The 18,422-nt window shown below is 33.7% G+C and overlaps 1 protein-coding gene across 1 annotated transcript in view; it reads left to right on the plus strand.

Annotated features, from left to right (window-relative positions):
* Positions 1-14: 14 nt before the first annotated feature.
* LOC111052269 (probable cytosolic oligopeptidase A) overlaps positions 15-18,422 on the plus strand; it is a 35,868-nt gene continuing 17,460 nt past the window's right edge. Inside the window, exons 1-9 of the mRNA XM_039428845.1 lie at positions 15-319; positions 2,989-3,155; positions 4,668-4,894; positions 7,642-7,809; positions 8,625-8,716; positions 9,352-9,540; positions 10,247-10,362; positions 11,427-11,553; positions 13,422-13,625. Of these exons, the coding sequence (XP_039284779.1) occupies positions 234-319; positions 2,989-3,155; positions 4,668-4,894; positions 7,642-7,809; positions 8,625-8,716; positions 9,352-9,540; positions 10,247-10,362; positions 11,427-11,553; positions 13,422-13,625 (1,376 nt within the window). The 5' untranslated portion in view covers positions 15-233. The remainder of the gene's footprint in view (positions 320-2,988; positions 3,156-4,667; positions 4,895-7,641; positions 7,810-8,624; positions 8,717-9,351; positions 9,541-10,246; positions 10,363-11,426; positions 11,554-13,421; positions 13,626-18,422) is intronic.

The following is an 18,422-nucleotide window of genomic DNA, read 5'->3' on the forward strand; positions in this document are numbered from 1 at the left end:
GGTTATCAGCTGTTGTATAATATGATAAAAGCTAAAACTGAAGAAAATGGCTAATTCTCTCAAATAAATATTTAAAAATCAATAAACAATTTATTTTATGTTCACTTATTTATATCTTTATCAGAATAAGTTAATTCTAATATTCAGTTGTTGACAAAAATTTGTATTGATCCATCAATAAAATAATAGCAAAAAGTCCTCTTCAGAGCTCTTCTCAAGGTTGGCACCGTAAAATGGCGGTGTCTTTATGTAGTAAAAGATTCAAATTGCATTTAAAAAACTCTCTTATTCAACAATATAGAAAGGGCTACATAGTTTTGTAAGTATTTATATGATTCTATTATTTCATTTCTTCCCAGGTCTAAAACATTTTAAAATCCAAATGTAATGCAAGAATCATGACTCAATCGGTTTTTAGGTTATGTTTATAATTTTTGTTATAACAAGTTTTATAGCATTTATTATCATATCATTACTTTATTACTATTATTCATTGCCCATGTAATTCATTATTACCTCAGCTAATGCTACGTTTTATAAAACGAATAAATTTTTAAAAAATCCAAAACTTGACAACATCCTAACCTAGCGACAATGCGACCGGTAGCCTATATTTTAATTTAATTTTATTAAAATGTTCTAATAAAATGTTGAAATTAGTAAAAATGTAAGAAATATCCACCTATATCTTTCAGGGATCATTAGAATCATGTAGGCCTATAGGTTGTCATGTAAGCTATGCTAATGTAAAATGAGTCTTAACAATTAGTCTCAAATATGTAGCCCTTAGATTAGAATATTACATATGTTGATACTATTAGAACATTCCACTTATTCTTGAATGTAATTTGCATGATCATTCATATGTAGTGAAATTGTGTTTCAAATTGGTTATATGAATTACCTCCCTCTCCAACAATACCAGAGAGGCCGGATGGGCTGCCTCAAGAGTTTTAACTTATTACATTTCACATTACAACTATTGAGATAGCATCACAGGTCTTTGACAAACAATAGTATGGCACATCTTTAAGAGCTCGACTTCTAGTTTTGTGACCATAGTAGTCATTCCTTGTGTTGAAATTTCCAAGATTTGTTTGCACAAACGTGATCCTACAGCAGCAGTCCATACCTTAGGATGCTATAGAAAAGAGCGTCGTACACTACCAGCAAGTTAGGTCTGCCCACCAACTGTGTCATATTCAGAAGCAAGTAGGTTACTTGTGACAGCCCCTTACAGATGCCCTCAATATGGCACTCCCAGGTAAGCTTTGGATCAATGGCGAATCCAAGGAGAAACACACTGTGACTGTCGATGGCCTGACTGCAACTTAGTGTACAAACCAATCTTCAAGTCTTATCTACACTTAGCAGCTTCTTATTTGCCTCTAACCACGCTCCAGCAGCATTTAACAATACTTCAGCCTCCTGCTGTGCCTGGGTCAGATTTGGGCCAGAAAAAATGTGGTATCATTCCTAAACTTCAGTGCCCCACCCTCAAGATCAAGTTTATTGATTGCGATAAAAAATAATGCAGGTCCCAACACCGAACCCTGTGGAACACCATGATTTATAGGCAGAGCACCGGAATTCGCTCCTCCAATTAATTTGACCTGCCTCTCATCATCATCAACATCATCCATCATGGACTAGACTTGTAAAGCCTGTTCCGGTGTCCACCGCTTCCTCGGTCTTCCGACGTCCCTTTTCCCATCCAACTGCAACTTCCAAGCTTGTAGTGGAAGACGAGTTGGTGGCATACGACGCAGGTGATTTGTCCACTTCAATCTGTATTTTTTAATGATTGCTGTTAGTGGTTGCACATTGCACTCACTTCGAATTGTTTCATTACTTATGTGGTCTCGTCTCGAGTATCCTTGAATGCTGCGCAGAAACCTCATCTCTGATGCCTGAATTCGTAAGTCATCATTCTATGACCTGCCTCTGATCCTTTAAATATGACTAAAGGGCCAGAAGAACAGCACCACCTACTCCATATCGCTTAATCTTACCAATCACTATTTTATGGGATACGCAGTCGCTTTACCCTTGCAATTTATTATAGGGGGTGTGATTTAGCACAAGAGTTGCCGGCTTCTAAATAAAAAAAAACAATAAAGTCACTCAGTGTCAAAGACAGGCAGTTGGTTCCCTCAAAAGCTTCTTGGATTCTAACAAGCTCAGAAACTGTTATTACAGTCGATTTATTCTTCCTAAAACCATGCTGCAGATCTGTCTAAAGCTCATTAGTCTCAAAGAACTCCACCAGTTGTATCCTCTTCACTGTCTCAAAGACAGTGGGAAACATGATCCTCTACAGTTCTCTAAGAGTAAAGCTGAAGCTGGTCAAAGTGAAACGCGTCTGTAACAAGACTTGCTTAGCCAAACAAACATTTTGCTAATTTTATTAGCTCTTGAATAAAACATTTTATGTCGCTTACTCCAATGGATCCTAAACTTTAGTACATTAGACCTAAATGGAAGTTTGCCAATGGGGTTCTTGAGTACGTCACCGTCTTCATCGATATTATAAATTACATCGAATCTTTCATCAATACATCAATTTATCACTTGTTTCGATATCAACCAATGAATTTATCCTCGGTGAATAAAAATTCAGTTGTAACCCATTAATTGGGTGAAAATATGATATTCAAATTATTTATTTGCAATTTCATTCGTTTACAATATTACTTACAACATGTAAAGAATTTCTGCATTGTCAGAATTCTACATATATTCAATTATATAAATCACAAATTTATAAAATACATAATAAGACACTAGAGAAGTTCAGTAACTATTATAAGGCTACATATTGATAAGATGCTACGCTAACCAGTATAGACAGTCATGTCTTAATAACAAACTTCAATGCCCTATTCCTGAAATCTTGTTTATGCTATTTTAAAAGCTATTAAACTCAATCTGACTTTTCAAGGTTGTAAATCTCAAGGTTAAATTCAATTCATATTATATTTTTTTCAGGCTACCTGAACTTGAGCCAAATCTTCCCGAACAAAATCCTTTATTTAAAGATGGCTATCCCAACTTTGAAGACATCGAAACTGAAAAAGTTGTCACGACTTTGGGAAAACATCTTCTAGATTTTGAGCACCAAACTCATGTTATAACAAAGCAGCTTGAGGTACCAGGTAGGCTAATTACAATACAATGCGTAAGGTACATCATCTATAAGCAGTGTAAACAACTAAGTTTGTAGGCCTATTCAACATGCCAAAAAATATATTAAGGCAAGTGTAGCAAGATTTAAATAACTTCTCCGAAAAATATTTCTTAAGCAAAATTTATTCTCGTCTAATATCTTCACTTCATGATAAATTCCGAATTCAAAGTTTAATATTGATCAATGGCTTAATCTTAGATAAGTACTGCTCTTATTCCTAGATAAAATTACTATTGGACAAGTTGTATTTTATATAATTGATATACTATTATCTGTATAGTGTAGTGAATATTGATTGGACTGATATTAAATTATTGTAGAATAATCCTGATAGATTTGTCCTCTCTTATAACTTTTTTCAGCCTGCTAAAACTACAGTTCTCATAGAATTGAAAACTTGTCCACTCCATAGAAATTATTAACTTGTAAATGAGCAAACTGGTTTCCACATTTCTAAAAATCCATCAACGAACTATACATAAAGAATATATTGAAATGCATTACATGGCTGTGGTTTTTGTGGCCAGCTCGTTTTGTAATTCAATAGCCGTTTTTACACTTGTCGATTGTCGTCTGACACTCAGATATTGTCCTCCGATTTGTAGATTCTCAACATCAGCTGATTACAGAAAGATCCTCAGCTAATCGTAAGACCTTTCTGAACGTCAGACGACAATCAATAAGTGTAAAAACAGCCAATCGGAGGACATTCTGAGAATCCTGTCTGCGAGAAATTGGTGTGTGTGTGTGTAAAACGGTCACTAAAATTGCTAAGTAATACTGCCATATAGTGATTACGTATATACTGTTATGTTTGTGAGTGTATTTTTTGTGAATATTTTAATGGGAGTTTATTTGATGAGGGAATCGATTGAATTTAATAAATCAATAAATGTATTCTACTTGTTACACAATAAAATCTGTATTTTTATTACCATAATACACATAGATAGGCCTATAGCCTACATTCTTTATTCTTTATTGATTCATACTAGTACATCAATATTGATGTACATCATTTGGATCAATATTCTCTTAGAATTGAAGTAATTTGAAGATACACGATTGAAAGAACATCTTTCTTTTATTCTTTGTAAGTTACTTTGTGATTCAAATATTGAACAATTTGCGGCCTAATATTGGCGAAAGTCGTCCGAAACTATTCACGTCTGAAATATAAATGGTACTATAGTCAATTATAGCCCAAAAATAGTGGAACAGATGGAAATTGGAACAGAGGGTGCGACGTTGCAAAATAAAAGATGGTCAACGTTGTCCACAGCTGACTATAAATAATGAGAATAAATATTTTTATCGAGGAATTGGCAACGTCTGTCGTTTTTTGGGGGGTGGGGGGTGAGTGGGCACTCATCTGTTCCAATCAAATTTCCATCTATTCATATTCTATTCAATTTCTATTTTGGTGCGGTTGACTGTAGTTGTTCTTTGCAATTGAGTTTTGATAGACTTGCTTTTTTAGATAATGAAGGATCCAAAGACGAACACACGCCGGAATTCATCAAAAAGGTGGCCGAACCTCTGGAGCGAGTCGGCATTCCGCTGGCAACGTCGTGGGGCATTGCCAAAACACTCTACCTCACCAATTGCCAGCTTATGCCCGCCAACAAGTTCGCACCACTCAACTCCAGAGCGCATGGTGCCTCCTGCTCCAAGTATGTCAGTCCTACCATCTATGAAGCCAGCAAGGTATGTTATCATAATTATTTCTGTTTTATGAAATCATATCAAACTATCAAAAATAAGCTGGTTTATTTTGAAAAAAAAGAGCTGAAAAAGAATCATATACTGTTACACAGTTCTCACGGTGAACAGAATTTCAGAAGGCTTTTACTTTGAAGAAAGAAAGAAAGAAAGAGATATTTATTGCCAAAATCATTAAACAAACTTTACAAATGTGAAAAATATAAAAATTTTCATATACAATACATTGCAAAAACTTAAAATTAAAATATTTTCCATTTAAAAATCGATTATAATATTATCATTGGCGTTACCAGCAAAACTAAGTAGTTTGAGCGATGGCAACGAGTAATCAGTCGGCTATAATTTTAGTGGCTTGAGATTCAGTCGAAAATAGAAAAAATATAATAAAGAAAAAAGAAACATATGGAATGTATGAAAAACTAGAAAAAAAATAAAATTTCAATCCGAAAAGAAGAAGTACTAAGAGTGAAATACTAAGAGAGCAGAAAAACTAGAATGAATTCATAATAATTTAAAAACTCAAAAGAAAAAGAGATGATTCATGTAATTATTAATCTACAATTCACTGTACATATGTAATCCATTTAGTAACATAATGTAATTCATTTGTAGCATATATGCAAATCCTTTTGTAAGCAAAGAGAGAAAATTAGAAAAACAATACAATACAGTACACATGACACAAAAAATAAAACTTAAACTCAGAGAGAGAAAATTAATCTGGGAGTATAGCCCTACTAATAATAAATTCAGAGGAACTGAGGAAGACAGTATATGTACATCAAATTAAAATATTTTAGGTGTGATATCTTCTGTCTTTATCCAGCTTTCAATTTTTAATTTAAGTGCTTTTGTAGGTTTTCTTGCAATGAAATGTTCTGGCATAAAATTAATAAGCTTTTTTGTTGTATAGTTGAATTGTCTTCTGCATATAGTTAGATCTGTTCGAGGAACAAAGCATCTATTTACTGATCTAAAACTATAATTAGTTGAATGAGGTGTAAAAAGATGTATATGGTTGCTGATATATTTAACAAGATTTCTGATATACAGTTGCCTAACTGACAGAACTCCGAACTCCATAAAAAGTTGCTGGCTAGGGTACCTTCTATGCACTCCTAGTGCTGCCTTGAGGATACTCTTTTGAATAATATTTAGTTTATTGAAATGAGCATTAAAAGCACCACCCCAGACCCTAATTCCATACTGAAAAACTGATTGGGCGTATGCAAGATAGACCATTTTACTTGAAGATTTCTCTTTTAGTAAGCTCAATTTATAGAATTTATGAATCATGAATTTCATCCTGCTACACATCTTATCTATATGCTTATTCCATCTTAGATTTGGGTCCAAATGCTAGTTGAGCATAACTTGAACTCGTAGGGTGCTGCCACTCTTCCTGCTCTCCTGATCATCTCTTGCTTTGTTTCTTATCAAAAGGCTCAACTCACTTACTGCGACTCTAGTTTCTTCTCGACGCAGCATGTGTTTTCAAATGGTGACACTCAGACCAGTCGACTCTAGTCTCCGCGACCGCGACTGCGAGACTGAGGCTCAACTCACATTTACGTGACTCGGGTCGAGAAGAGACTCGACTCTAGTCGAGAGCATGTGTTTTCAAATGGTGACATTCGCGGAGACTAGATTCGACTGGTCTGAGTGTCATTTGGAAACACATGCTCTCGACTAGAGTCGAGTCTCTTCTCGACCTGAGTCGCGTAAGTGTGAGTTGAGCCTAAGAAATAACTAGTACACAAATACTTCAATAAAATCCCTGTTGAAGAAATCGCAGATCCTGACAATTGAAAGAACCATTAAGAATATACTAGAGAATTTTTCTTGCTGATTTTAGAGTTGGGAAAACAATTCCTGTTGTTTCTTTTTGTAGTGTCAAAGAGTTCCTTTCAGACACGAATATGTGCTAAATTGATGAATTAATTATATAGAATTATCTTTACCTATCAACCTGACTTTTATTGTACTTTTATATGTGGTTTCTGAGTATTAAGATTTTTGGTTCTGTAAAATTATTTTTTTAATATGTGAATATTTCCTATTTTAGTGATAATAATGTGAAATATTTCTTCTATGTTTGGTTTTGAAGTATCTAAATTTAAAAATCTACGTTGTGAGAATAATTGAGGACTGAAAATTTTGTGAAGAGAACAACTAAAAGAATTAACTTTTTTCGGACTATGTGTAACCTTATCTAAATTTTGGAGAGGAATAGCACAAGGTTACCTTATTTTTTCTCTCCCTATCATTTTGATGATGTACTTATTGTATCAATCAATAAAATATTAAAGAATACTCTATAACTAGAGTCTTCAAGATGTAAAAATAAAAAATTATTTTTGTAAATTCAAGAATGTAATTTATACTAGTCATATTTTTAGTTTATGATGCAGGAGTTTCAGAGCACTTCTCAAGATGTCACCATCTATCAATAAATAATTTGAAAAGTTTCAAGTTTTTCTAGATTTTTAATGTTTGTAAAGATGAAACTATAGAAATTCATTGAAAAAATCCATTTCAAAAAATGAGCTATAAAAACTATATAAATGCTCTTTAGAAGCCTTCAAAGTGATTCATTTTCATTGTTGATGATGTGCTGTTTTCTTTCAATACACTTTTTGCTTGCAAAGTAGTGTTTTCACAAAAATATAGGCATATCATTTTTTGAGATCTTTTCTAGTTACATAATTGAACTACCTAATTTTTTGCAGTCTTGTGATGATGAAAAGTTATCAGAAGAAGAACATAGACTGGTGGAGAAGTTTCGATTGGAAGGTGCTTTGAACGGGCTAGCTCTCTCTCCGGAAAAACGTGAACTCCACCAAATCTACAAGCAAAGGCTAGCGTCTGAACAGGCTGATTTCAAGAAAAAAGTGCAGGTAAGAATAAGCACCTTGATATCACAGGTTTGATGGTGTAACTTATTCGTTATTTATTTTTACACACGATAAAGCAAACAATACAATATTTAGAAAAGAAGAAAAAGGTCGAAACAGGAAGAAAATTATTGTCTAAAGCTTCTTCTATTTCTTCATTTTATCTTGAAAAAAATAGTTTAAAGTAAGTTCTCACTTATTGAATTAATCAGAATTTGTGCAATGAATTGAATTAGTTTATTATCTACTGCTAATAAGTATACAGTTATTCAAACTTCTAAACATCGTGTGAATCGTAGATATTGTAATGCAATAACAAATAATTATTTCCTGAGGACCACTTTTTAGGACCCCCCAAGATCTGTTTTCAATCCCCCCTCCAGAATTGAAAAAAAACTGTGTGAACTCCATTTTTAACCTTCCTTAACTTGGCAATGCAACGGGTTCTTTAACGGGTGCTACATTCATTTTCTCAAGAAGTGGGTGAAAAAACTTTTTCTTGTATTTTAGAGATAGTTTATTTGCTTATTTGATGATGGTGTTTTAACAGAAACTGGGGTTTTAATTTTTTCATGAATACGTGGTTGTGACAGTTTTATTCAATATAGTTAAATATCAACAATATAAAAATATCTACTCCTAACACAACACTACCTTCACTACTATACCTAAAATTAAACCTTGATAGTGTTGAATATTCTATTTACAAGAAATATTTTGTGTTTTGAATTTATATTATTACTGTTAGTTTTTTACTTGAAATATGTATGTTCCTTGTTCAATTGGGTTGAAATATCGTAAATTTGTCTATTTTGCAGATTAATAAGCAGTTTTTCAAGACACCCGTTACAGATCCTCAAATTGTGGCTGGATTCCCTGAGAAGCTCATCAAACAGATTTCTCTAGATAAGTAAGTACTATTTTTTATCTCTCAATTCTACTGCCCTTCATCTTGAAGCATTTCTTGTTGAATATCTCATGAAATTGAGTTATTACATAATAATATTTAATTGGGATTTATAATAATAATAATTAGTAGGGATTTTCGTTTAATAATAATTATTCATTAATTTGGATTTGAACAAATGCAACTTTCAATTTATTTCCATCTGAAAACTGGCTGGCTGTTATGGCTTTGTATAAAATGAGCGCTGCTATCCAGAGATTTTCAGTTTGGTGTATGGGTAAGCATTCCTGACCGGAAATTAGGAGGTACTGGGTTCGATTCCCGGGCTGACAAATAATTTTTATATAGTAGCGCTTATCGAATTTCCATCTTCTAGCTGTTTACTCTGTTGTCAACATTTGTAGTAGCAGAAGCCTTCGTGGTTATTTACAGCATTTAATTTGGATTTTCGTTTAATAATAATTATTACATAATTTTCATTTTCCAAGAATGAATTTTTCATTGGAAATTATCAAATTGTTGTTTCATGTATATGAATTATTGTGGTTATGAGGTTCAATAAATAACTATTTATATAATTAGTTAATAACATTGGTAACTATTATTGTCTAATTCCTGCAATTAATCTTTTTCTACAGAAATGAACCTAGTCGTGGTCCATGGTCGGTACCTGTGGATTCTCGTATAAGAGATAAATTTCTAGAATATTGTCCAGACAAATTTCTGAGAGAGAAAGTTTGGATAAACTCGATTATAATAGGATCAAATGAAGCAGCTTCCAACGAACTCAAAAACAGCTTCAGTTTAGAGAAAATACGTGAATACAGGTACCGTATGCAATATTTATATCACTGCAAGTAATGGCAGTCAAAAAAATAAAATTGAATAATCCCACTTTTGAATTGTAGTGCTTGTCTACTTCTGGAAATAAGTTAAGGTTTCAGGTTTCTGCTAAAATGTTACCTAATACATAATTGAAACACTTTCTTGAAATTTGCTTCTAGGTGCCGGTTGCACAACAGCCGGTTAAATTTTAATCGTGATTAATTCAACAAGAACCAATTAGAGAAGCCGTCTTATAAAAAAGGCCTTCTCTGATTGGTTCACGTGAATTTAATCACGGTTCAAATTTAACCGGCCTTTGTGCAACCAAGCCTATTAAGTTTTTCAAGCTCTTCCAAGACTATAACTCATCAATGAAAACATCACTTCTGTATTCATTTAGCCGAATAATTTTTTTGCCCTTCAGATATTATTCTGTTTTCTCGTTTTACAATGCACTGCAAGTTATTTTAAAATATGAATCCCCTGCTTATTGATATCACCATGATCATTGCACCAAGCTATTCATTAACACCATGTATTTTCCAAGAAAGACAACAGAGAATATTGAAGAAATACGAGTATGCTTCACCAGACCGATAATATGAATTTACAAGAAATTTACATTCAATTAATTTTATGTCAAGTTCGCTGTTTCAAAATAAATTCATTATGAATTGGAATGAACCATTTCATTGTTTATTTTTTCAGAGAAAGTGAAGCGAAAGTTTTAGGTTATGAACACTACGCTGCTTTATCAATGGAAACCAAAATGGCAGGATCATTAGATAACGTCCTTGGAGCTCTAGAGTTGCTAAGAGAAAAAGGTACGTAAAATAATAGTTATGTCTTACTAAATGTATGAAATAATTTGTCTTTCACCTTTCCTCATTACGATTAATCAAATGAATTGAAACTTATGAACTTTGAATGTTAATAGGCCTACTTATAAATTAAAATAATGAACGGACACTTTTTAACACATAATTACCAGTACACTCGACTGAGTCATTGTCAATATTGTAGAACCGTTTCATAATTGAATAAAAACACACATATGTTGTCAAATTCTACACAGTTTTATTCGGTATACGACCATGGTTCCGTGACCACACCGGTCACATTTTCAAGGTGACTTGTGACGTGTGTGGTCACGAAACCATGTACCGAATAGAACTGTGTAGAATTTGACAACATATGTGTGTTTTTATTCAATTACCAGTACACTTTTTACTTTCTTTGTTATTCTATGTAATATCTTACAAGTAGCCCTATTCAAAATAAATGACTTTTTATTTTGCATTCTTGAATACTTTGTACGATAATACTACATCCTACTCTAGAAGATGGTACGCCCTGCCCTAGTGGAGTAGGTCAAATTCCACACAGAAAACACTAAACATGTAGAAGACACATTATAAGTAATTTCTGAAACTAACTATTTTATGTAATTGTGAACTATCTGATATTTTCTGTAATTGAAGTAGTAGTTTTAGTTTTTTTGGGGGGAAATAAACATTTATTTATAGTAATAATAAAAGGAAAGATGAACAAAAGATTTGGGTGTGAAGCTGATTAACCGAGATTGGAAGTTATTGAACGAGTAATCTTTGCATATCATGAATTGCTATGAATTTGGAATTGGAAAACCCGAATTTCATTTTACACTTATCAACATACCGTTATAATTCTACAGTGTTAATTTGATCGATCTATGAAACAATATCAACCAGTAACTTGGCAATAAGTTATCTTTACTTAAGGATACTCAATAATACTTTTAATGGGCTTTGGAAATTCTTGTGAAATAGATCTGTTTTTTCATCAAGATTTTGTAAAACTGAAATTCCATTCATAATAATTAATGCTTAAATTGTTCATTCTATTGCAGCTAGACCAGCACACGAAAAGGAATTGGCAGAACTACAAAAATTCTGCGATAAGAGTGGATTTAGGAGTAAATTGACACTGGCTGACATTCCCTACTGGCAGCGCAAAATGAAAAAATCACTTTATAAGTAAGTTTATACTCAAGTGGTCAATATCAATCTACTTATATCGATCAAAACCTCTCTTTTCCATTCCTGAGACTCTGTAACTTTGATAAACCTTACATTGAATCTATCCAAAACTCAAATTATCAATACATTTTTGTCATAGTTATTCAATTTCAGCTGTTTTCCATGCATTAAATCAAACCGGTAAACAGCTGTTTGCAGAACAAGAAAACATGTGATTTTCATTACAGCATACTATACTGTAAAGAGATCATATGTTTTCTTTACAGTCGAGTATGTTAGGACTCTACTGAGTCCTAATAGCATATGAGTAATTAATATACTAACTCAAATAATATTAAAGAACTCATTTAAGGAGTTTCAAGTTATAAGAACTCATCTGATATCTTATAATTTAGGCCTTTAATATTTTATTTGAGCTCGAAGAGTGTTATGAACTAGCAGGTAATGGTTTCTGTTTCTCAGCAATATTATTCTTTCTCAGATAAGTATGACAAAAATATTGTACGTAACTTGTACGGTAACGTATTTACCGCATTCCTATGATAATTCTACCCCTCAACTACGTTTCGGGCAGAAACAATCATACTTAAATGCGGTAAATTATCGTTACCGGACTTGTTACGTAAAGTACTATTTTGTCATAGTCATTCAATCTCAGCTGTTTTCCATGCATGAAATCAATCCCGTAAACAGTTGTTTGCAAAACAAATAAATATATAATTCTCATTACAGCATACTCTACTGTAATGAAACAATATGTTTTATTTACAGTCGAGTATGTTTCCTAGTTTCGAAATAGGAACAGCAAAACTGCTACAAAAAACCGCCTTTTAAAGCTCCAGGTGGAAGTTTTGTCAACTACAAGCAAGAAACTCCTGGTTTGGAATTTGCAAACTAGGTTATGTTTATAGAATGCATGTAGTAACTTCAGCACAAGCAGGTAATGTTTTCTATTTCTCAATTATTCTTCTTGAGATTATTATGACATGAAATAGTGTACGTTACTTGAACGTGAATGTATTTTGTAGTGTTCAAATGAAATTCTAGTCTCGACTAGAAACATCATTCTCGCCTGCAAAAGCTCCCTTTCCGTCCTTGTGTCGTAAGATACTATTACCATATTTTGTGATTATTTTGAACCTGTATATTGGGTAATTACTGTATCTTCATATATGCTTTGAAATCATGCCAACATAACTATTGTAGTGTTGTTGATGTTGATCCTCAATTAAATTTTGGAATACTCGAACAATGCTAAAGTGGGAGAGAAATTACTTTTAACACGGCTCTTTCTCGAAGACGGAGAGGTCCGATGCTCTATCCTCCACTAATCACTCCCACTACCTAGCAGCATTCTCCTTCTTTTGTGTCTGTATGAGAGAGCTTTCCAACGCGACGCACCAACACTCCCCTTCCAGCTATTGCTGGCAATGTTCCAAGTCATATACTGGTCAGCAGGTATAATATTGTTTTCATCACAAGAGCATGAAGCAAAATGACACGGCGCATCCAATTGTGCGCAGGATGTCTGTCTGTGTCTACGCTACAAACTGTGGAGGGAGAAATGAGTTTCTCCTCTTCATGTTAAAAGTAATATATCTTAGACTTTAGTTTAGTGCTATTGGTACAATATATATAATAGATGCAAGTTCTGTTTTTGTAATCAAGTGATAGATTGTAATGTAATATCTAAATTATATTTAAAGTCATGGTTTAGAATAATGAGATTCATAAAAACGATGATAGCATATGAGAACATATATACAATAAATGTAATAACATGTAATTTCTGTAGTTGCAGTTTTGAAAATGAGGAACTACAATAATATAATAAATGTAATTACATGTAATTTCTGTCGTTACAGTTTTGAAAATGAAGAACTTCGCGATTATTTCCCGATGGAGAAGGTAATGAATGGTGCACTGGAATTGTGCCAGAGGTTGTTTGATATTCGAATCCAAGAGTCGGACAAAGTCAGCACCTGGCATCCGCAGGTCAAGTTTTTCCACGTTTTTGAAGGCGACAGTACTCAACCGATTGCTGGCTTCTACCTTGACCCGTTTGCCAGGTAATCGACGTCATTCAATTTCGTTAACTGCTATACAAATGGTAATGTGACTAGTGTTGTCAGTTTATTATTATTCATATTCTATTATGTGATCATCATTCGTCAAGTATTTTTTTTAGCCTAGATGAATGAAACAATATTGATGTTGAAGTTTGTGATTGTAGGGAGGAGAAGACAGTAGTCAAGATGAATAAGTCTAGCTTCTTCAGTTATGATACGAGGGTGAATCAAATGAAAACCTTAAAAGTGTTATAAATAATTTATTTTGACAATTAGGTAAAACTTACATTTATCATTCTTCGACATAGTCTCTTTGACATGTTATGCATGTGTTCCACCTCTTTGTTTGGAAGCACATGAATACCACGTTTGAAGAATTCTTTTGGTTGTGCCTGTAGCCACTCGTGCACCACGGTTTTCACTTCTTCATCACTTTGGAAATGCTTGCCTCCCATTGCATCTTTAAGCTTTCCAAACACATGAAAGTCACTAGAGGCGAGGTCTGTAGAATAAGTTGGGTAAATGAGGCATTCAAATTGCTTGGGGGGGGGGGTGCATTTAAGTCAAATCTTGCTCCTTTAATTATTGTACAGAAACGTATCATTAAAATAGCATTGAATAAGCCTAGAAGTTACCCCACCGAAACCCTGTTCAATGAATTCAAAGTTAACAATATCAGCCAACTCTACATTAAAGCCTTGAACATTTACGTTTTTAAACACAAATCAACTCTGTTTACGGGCATCCCTCACACTTATCAAACCCGTTCTGCTTTAAATACCGGTACCGTTGTTCCCCGTTTAATAAAGACAATAACTTCCATATCACCTTATTATAAAATCTATTTACTTTTTTCCAAATTACCTCAAACTATAAAAAACCCAGTAAACAAAAGAATTGGTACTATAAAAAAATTGTTGATAAGTGGATTTCGAGCATCAGTTGTAACGAACTGGAAGATTATGTTATTTCTACTTATGTCAGTAGATTATGAGTTGTTTAAGTTGTGTGTTTGCGCGCGCGTGTGTGTGTGTGCGCGCGCTCGTGTGTTTCGGAGTGCATGTTGGCATCCATCTTTGTCGATGCCTGAAAAGTGTACCTACTTGAAAAGATACTGAATTATACTACTTATAGGTATTTAGAATATGTATTTTGTTTTTTTATAAGTATTTTGTCGCTTTTTCTTTATCAATAGCTCTAAAAGTTGAAATCTTTACTATTCTTTGATTTGTCTTTACTCTTATAAATATAGAATACTCAATTGTATTTGGAACTCGCTCCTCACTCACAGTGATATTTGCCCATATTAGGAACCTTCTTCACAATTTATATTGTATATAATATTGTATTCTGTAATCGAAGAAGAAATAAATCAATTTCAATTTCAATTTGATATCCTGGCTAGTTTGAACTGAGAAAGGGGCCGTATGTGGTCTGGCTTTTTCATTCTTTAACAACACACATGAAGTGAGAAGTCCTCGCCGTTCACTTCTGATTTCTGGCTGTTGTTGTAAAAGTTGATTTTTCAAGAGATTTAAATGAGAAGTACAGTTTACTGTCATTTCACTGTCAATCTAATGCTCCAAAATTACTCCGTTTAAATCGCAAAAGAAAGTCAGCAGGAGTTTTCTTGCTGATCTCTGAGTTCGGATTTTTTGCTGTTTTTGCTTCTGGTTGATGGTAATGCTTGTTTCTGGACAAATATTAATTACCATACTGGTCTGTCATCCTGCAATGAATTTCCATTGGTTTGTCACCTTCACTGACCAAGAAACGAATGACTGATAGTTGTTCTAACGCGTTGCATATTGATACTGGGGTGGCCATATTGTAACTGAAGCTACCGCCAGTTGTGTGTAGCAAGGTCACTGATGCACCTGGTAGTCATTGTGTAAACTTCAAGGAACATCCCTGCCAAGTACCGGATCAATCCTACAACTTCTCGGAACTTGACAGCACTTTTAAGGTTTTCATTTGATTCACCCTCGTATAAACGTTTATTGTGACAAAACAAGCTCCCTTAAGAAAACATCAAAAAGGTTTACTTGTAGATAAGTTTACTAGTAGTAGTAAATCTAGTTTCAGGCGTAGTCCAGCTCTACATGAATAACACACTCTATAGTCTGAGAGATATTACTTTTTCAACGGCTCTTTCTCGAAGACAGAGAGGCCCAATGCTCTTTCCTTCACTGACCACTCATACTACCACTAACCACTATGAATAACACTCTCTATAGTCTGAGAGATATTACTTTTTGAACGGCTCTTTCTCGAAGACAGAGAGGCCTGGTGCTCTTTCCTTCACTAACCACACGCACAACCTAACCTAATTTTAATTTCTAACAAGATGGCCCAGTCACGTGACGTGGTCTTGGTGCACTCAAGTCTTGGGGTCTTTAAAATGCATTGTTTGGAGTAATACTTTCCATTCTGTATGTATTCTGTGACACCTAACAGCAATCTCCCTAGTTTTGTGACAAAATCCAATTGTGCGCAGCATGCTTACTCCTCTCCACTTCTCTGTCCATGCTACAAACTTTGAAGAAGAAATCGGTTTCTCCTCTCCTTGTTAAAAGTAGTATCTTTCCGGACTATAGTGAGGTCCACGTTATAATGGCAGTGGAGAAAGATAAGAAAAAACGATTCCGATCTTCTGTCTTGTCAATGCATTCTATAGACGGTAGCTGATACAGGTTTATTGATGTAAAATTAACTTTTCATTCTCGTTTAAAATAATCAATTATATTTTATTAAGCAAGAAATTATATTATTCAATAATTTCATACTGAATTTTCATAATTAAGATGAAATATTTTGTTAATTAATTATCAATTCTACATTTTTAAAAGCCGATCTGGCAACAGAGCAAAGCGAGAAAGAGATAGCGCTATACGCTTTTTTGAATGATAGACAATGATAGCAATACCATTGCAAATCAAACACTGCCATTATAACGTGGACCTCACTATCCTATTATATTAAACGAGCAATTTCTATATTTTTATATCTGGTTATTTATGTTCAATGGATCTCGAAAACGGTTCTAACGATTTTCACGAAATTTGGAACATAGTAGGTTTATGATATAAAATTCGATTGCACTAGGTCTCATCCTTGGGAAAACTCGCTGAACGACATTAAAAAGATAATTCATCGTTGGCTGAAACAGCTGTGGGTAGTGTGGATTCGCAAGAGCCTCTGGACGCTTAACACCTGTAATTCGGATAAAAAATCAGCCGGCAGAGCTGCCTACACCCGTCCAGAATATCCTACAATTCCACAAGAAATAATATTTCCGCCGTACTCTGATATAAACTGCCTGAGAATCAGGCGTGATAGCCTACCAATATCTCCAGGCAATTCAAACCCGAGCACAGCGAATGTAATTTATTTCTTATGAATAACAAGTAAATTCAATATTGATATTCCAATACCTGAAATAATTCCTACAGAGGAAATCCAATATGGTAATCATAGACCGAACTGAGCAGGATCTAATTAGAGAAATTACTGAAACTGGTTAACAATTATGCAAATTTATTGATGAATTATAATCGTTAAGAATCAAATAATAATAATTAATTAAATAATTGACAAATTGGAATAATAGAGTTTTCAAAATTTGGTAATAAATGTTCTTGATATGAGATAATAATATGAATGTTCTTGGCATATATAGTGCAATTAGGATTTTAATAGGGGTTACACGGTATTATAGGAGGATATAGTCCTGCACTCTTTCACAATAATTATTAATTGATAGAAAATTGTAGCTTTCTCAATTCACTGATTGGATAGAATAAGTATTTTTCGCTCACCAACTCGATCGTGGGGCCCCAATTCACTTAATAATTTTATTTCACTTGAAGATCTGGCGTGGAATGGCGACACCCAGGATTTAGTTTCACAATTCTTCCTCAGGAATAAGCTTATACAAATTGAACTTGCCTTCCAATTTAATTTAAGAGCACAAGACTACAGAGGAGCTACACATTTAACACACTGGATATATTACATTTAACAAGAAGAGAAACCATTTAAACATTAATTTTAATAGGACAAATTAAACGGGTCCTGATAATTCGATTCTCAGAAGGCAAGTGTCTCTTCTTCCCAAAAAGCGGAAATCACCTGGTCTTCTTCTGAGAAGAAGAACCACGTGATTTGGGCAAGAACCAATCCTGTGCCTAATAAGGAAAAGTCCACCAATGGGAATTTTTCCACGCGGTTTTAATATTTAAATTAGACACAGAGGTTCGAAAAACACAGAAAATGACAAAAAATTACGTTAAACGGGAAGACTATAAAATTAAAGCAGATAAACAGAAAATAAACAGGGGTTGCAGAAATGAACAAGCTTGAGTTAGTTTTAAAATGAAAACAGACAATATAGAGATATCACAGTAGCACAGTAGCCGGCAGTATCAACAGCTGACAGATAAGGCTTGTCATCAATTTTGGCGCAATTCACTCTAACCTAATTATTGAAAATAAGGTAGTAAACAAACATTGGTAGGCAGTTGACGAATGACTCTGACAATAAATTGGTAAATTATACGAAATAATACTATAAGAATTTAATAAAACTATAATTAAATGAGTTTTACATAATTTGACGTGAGTACATTTGATTTATGCCTCAATTATACATTAATTTTAGAAAATATGCTGGCATAGGCTTTGTATCCTGACATAAAGCCCCCAAATTAGAAAGGTTTTAGGTCATTAAAGGCTTTCTAATTTCAATCAAGAAGGGTACAATGACATATGCTAACTTAAAACTACGACTTAGGGTCT

Source organism: Nilaparvata lugens, chromosome 5 (genome assembly GCF_014356525.2).
Source record: "Nilaparvata lugens isolate BPH chromosome 5, ASM1435652v1, whole genome shotgun sequence".
Taxonomy (NCBI): Eukaryota; Metazoa; Arthropoda; class Insecta; order Hemiptera; family Delphacidae; genus Nilaparvata; species Nilaparvata lugens.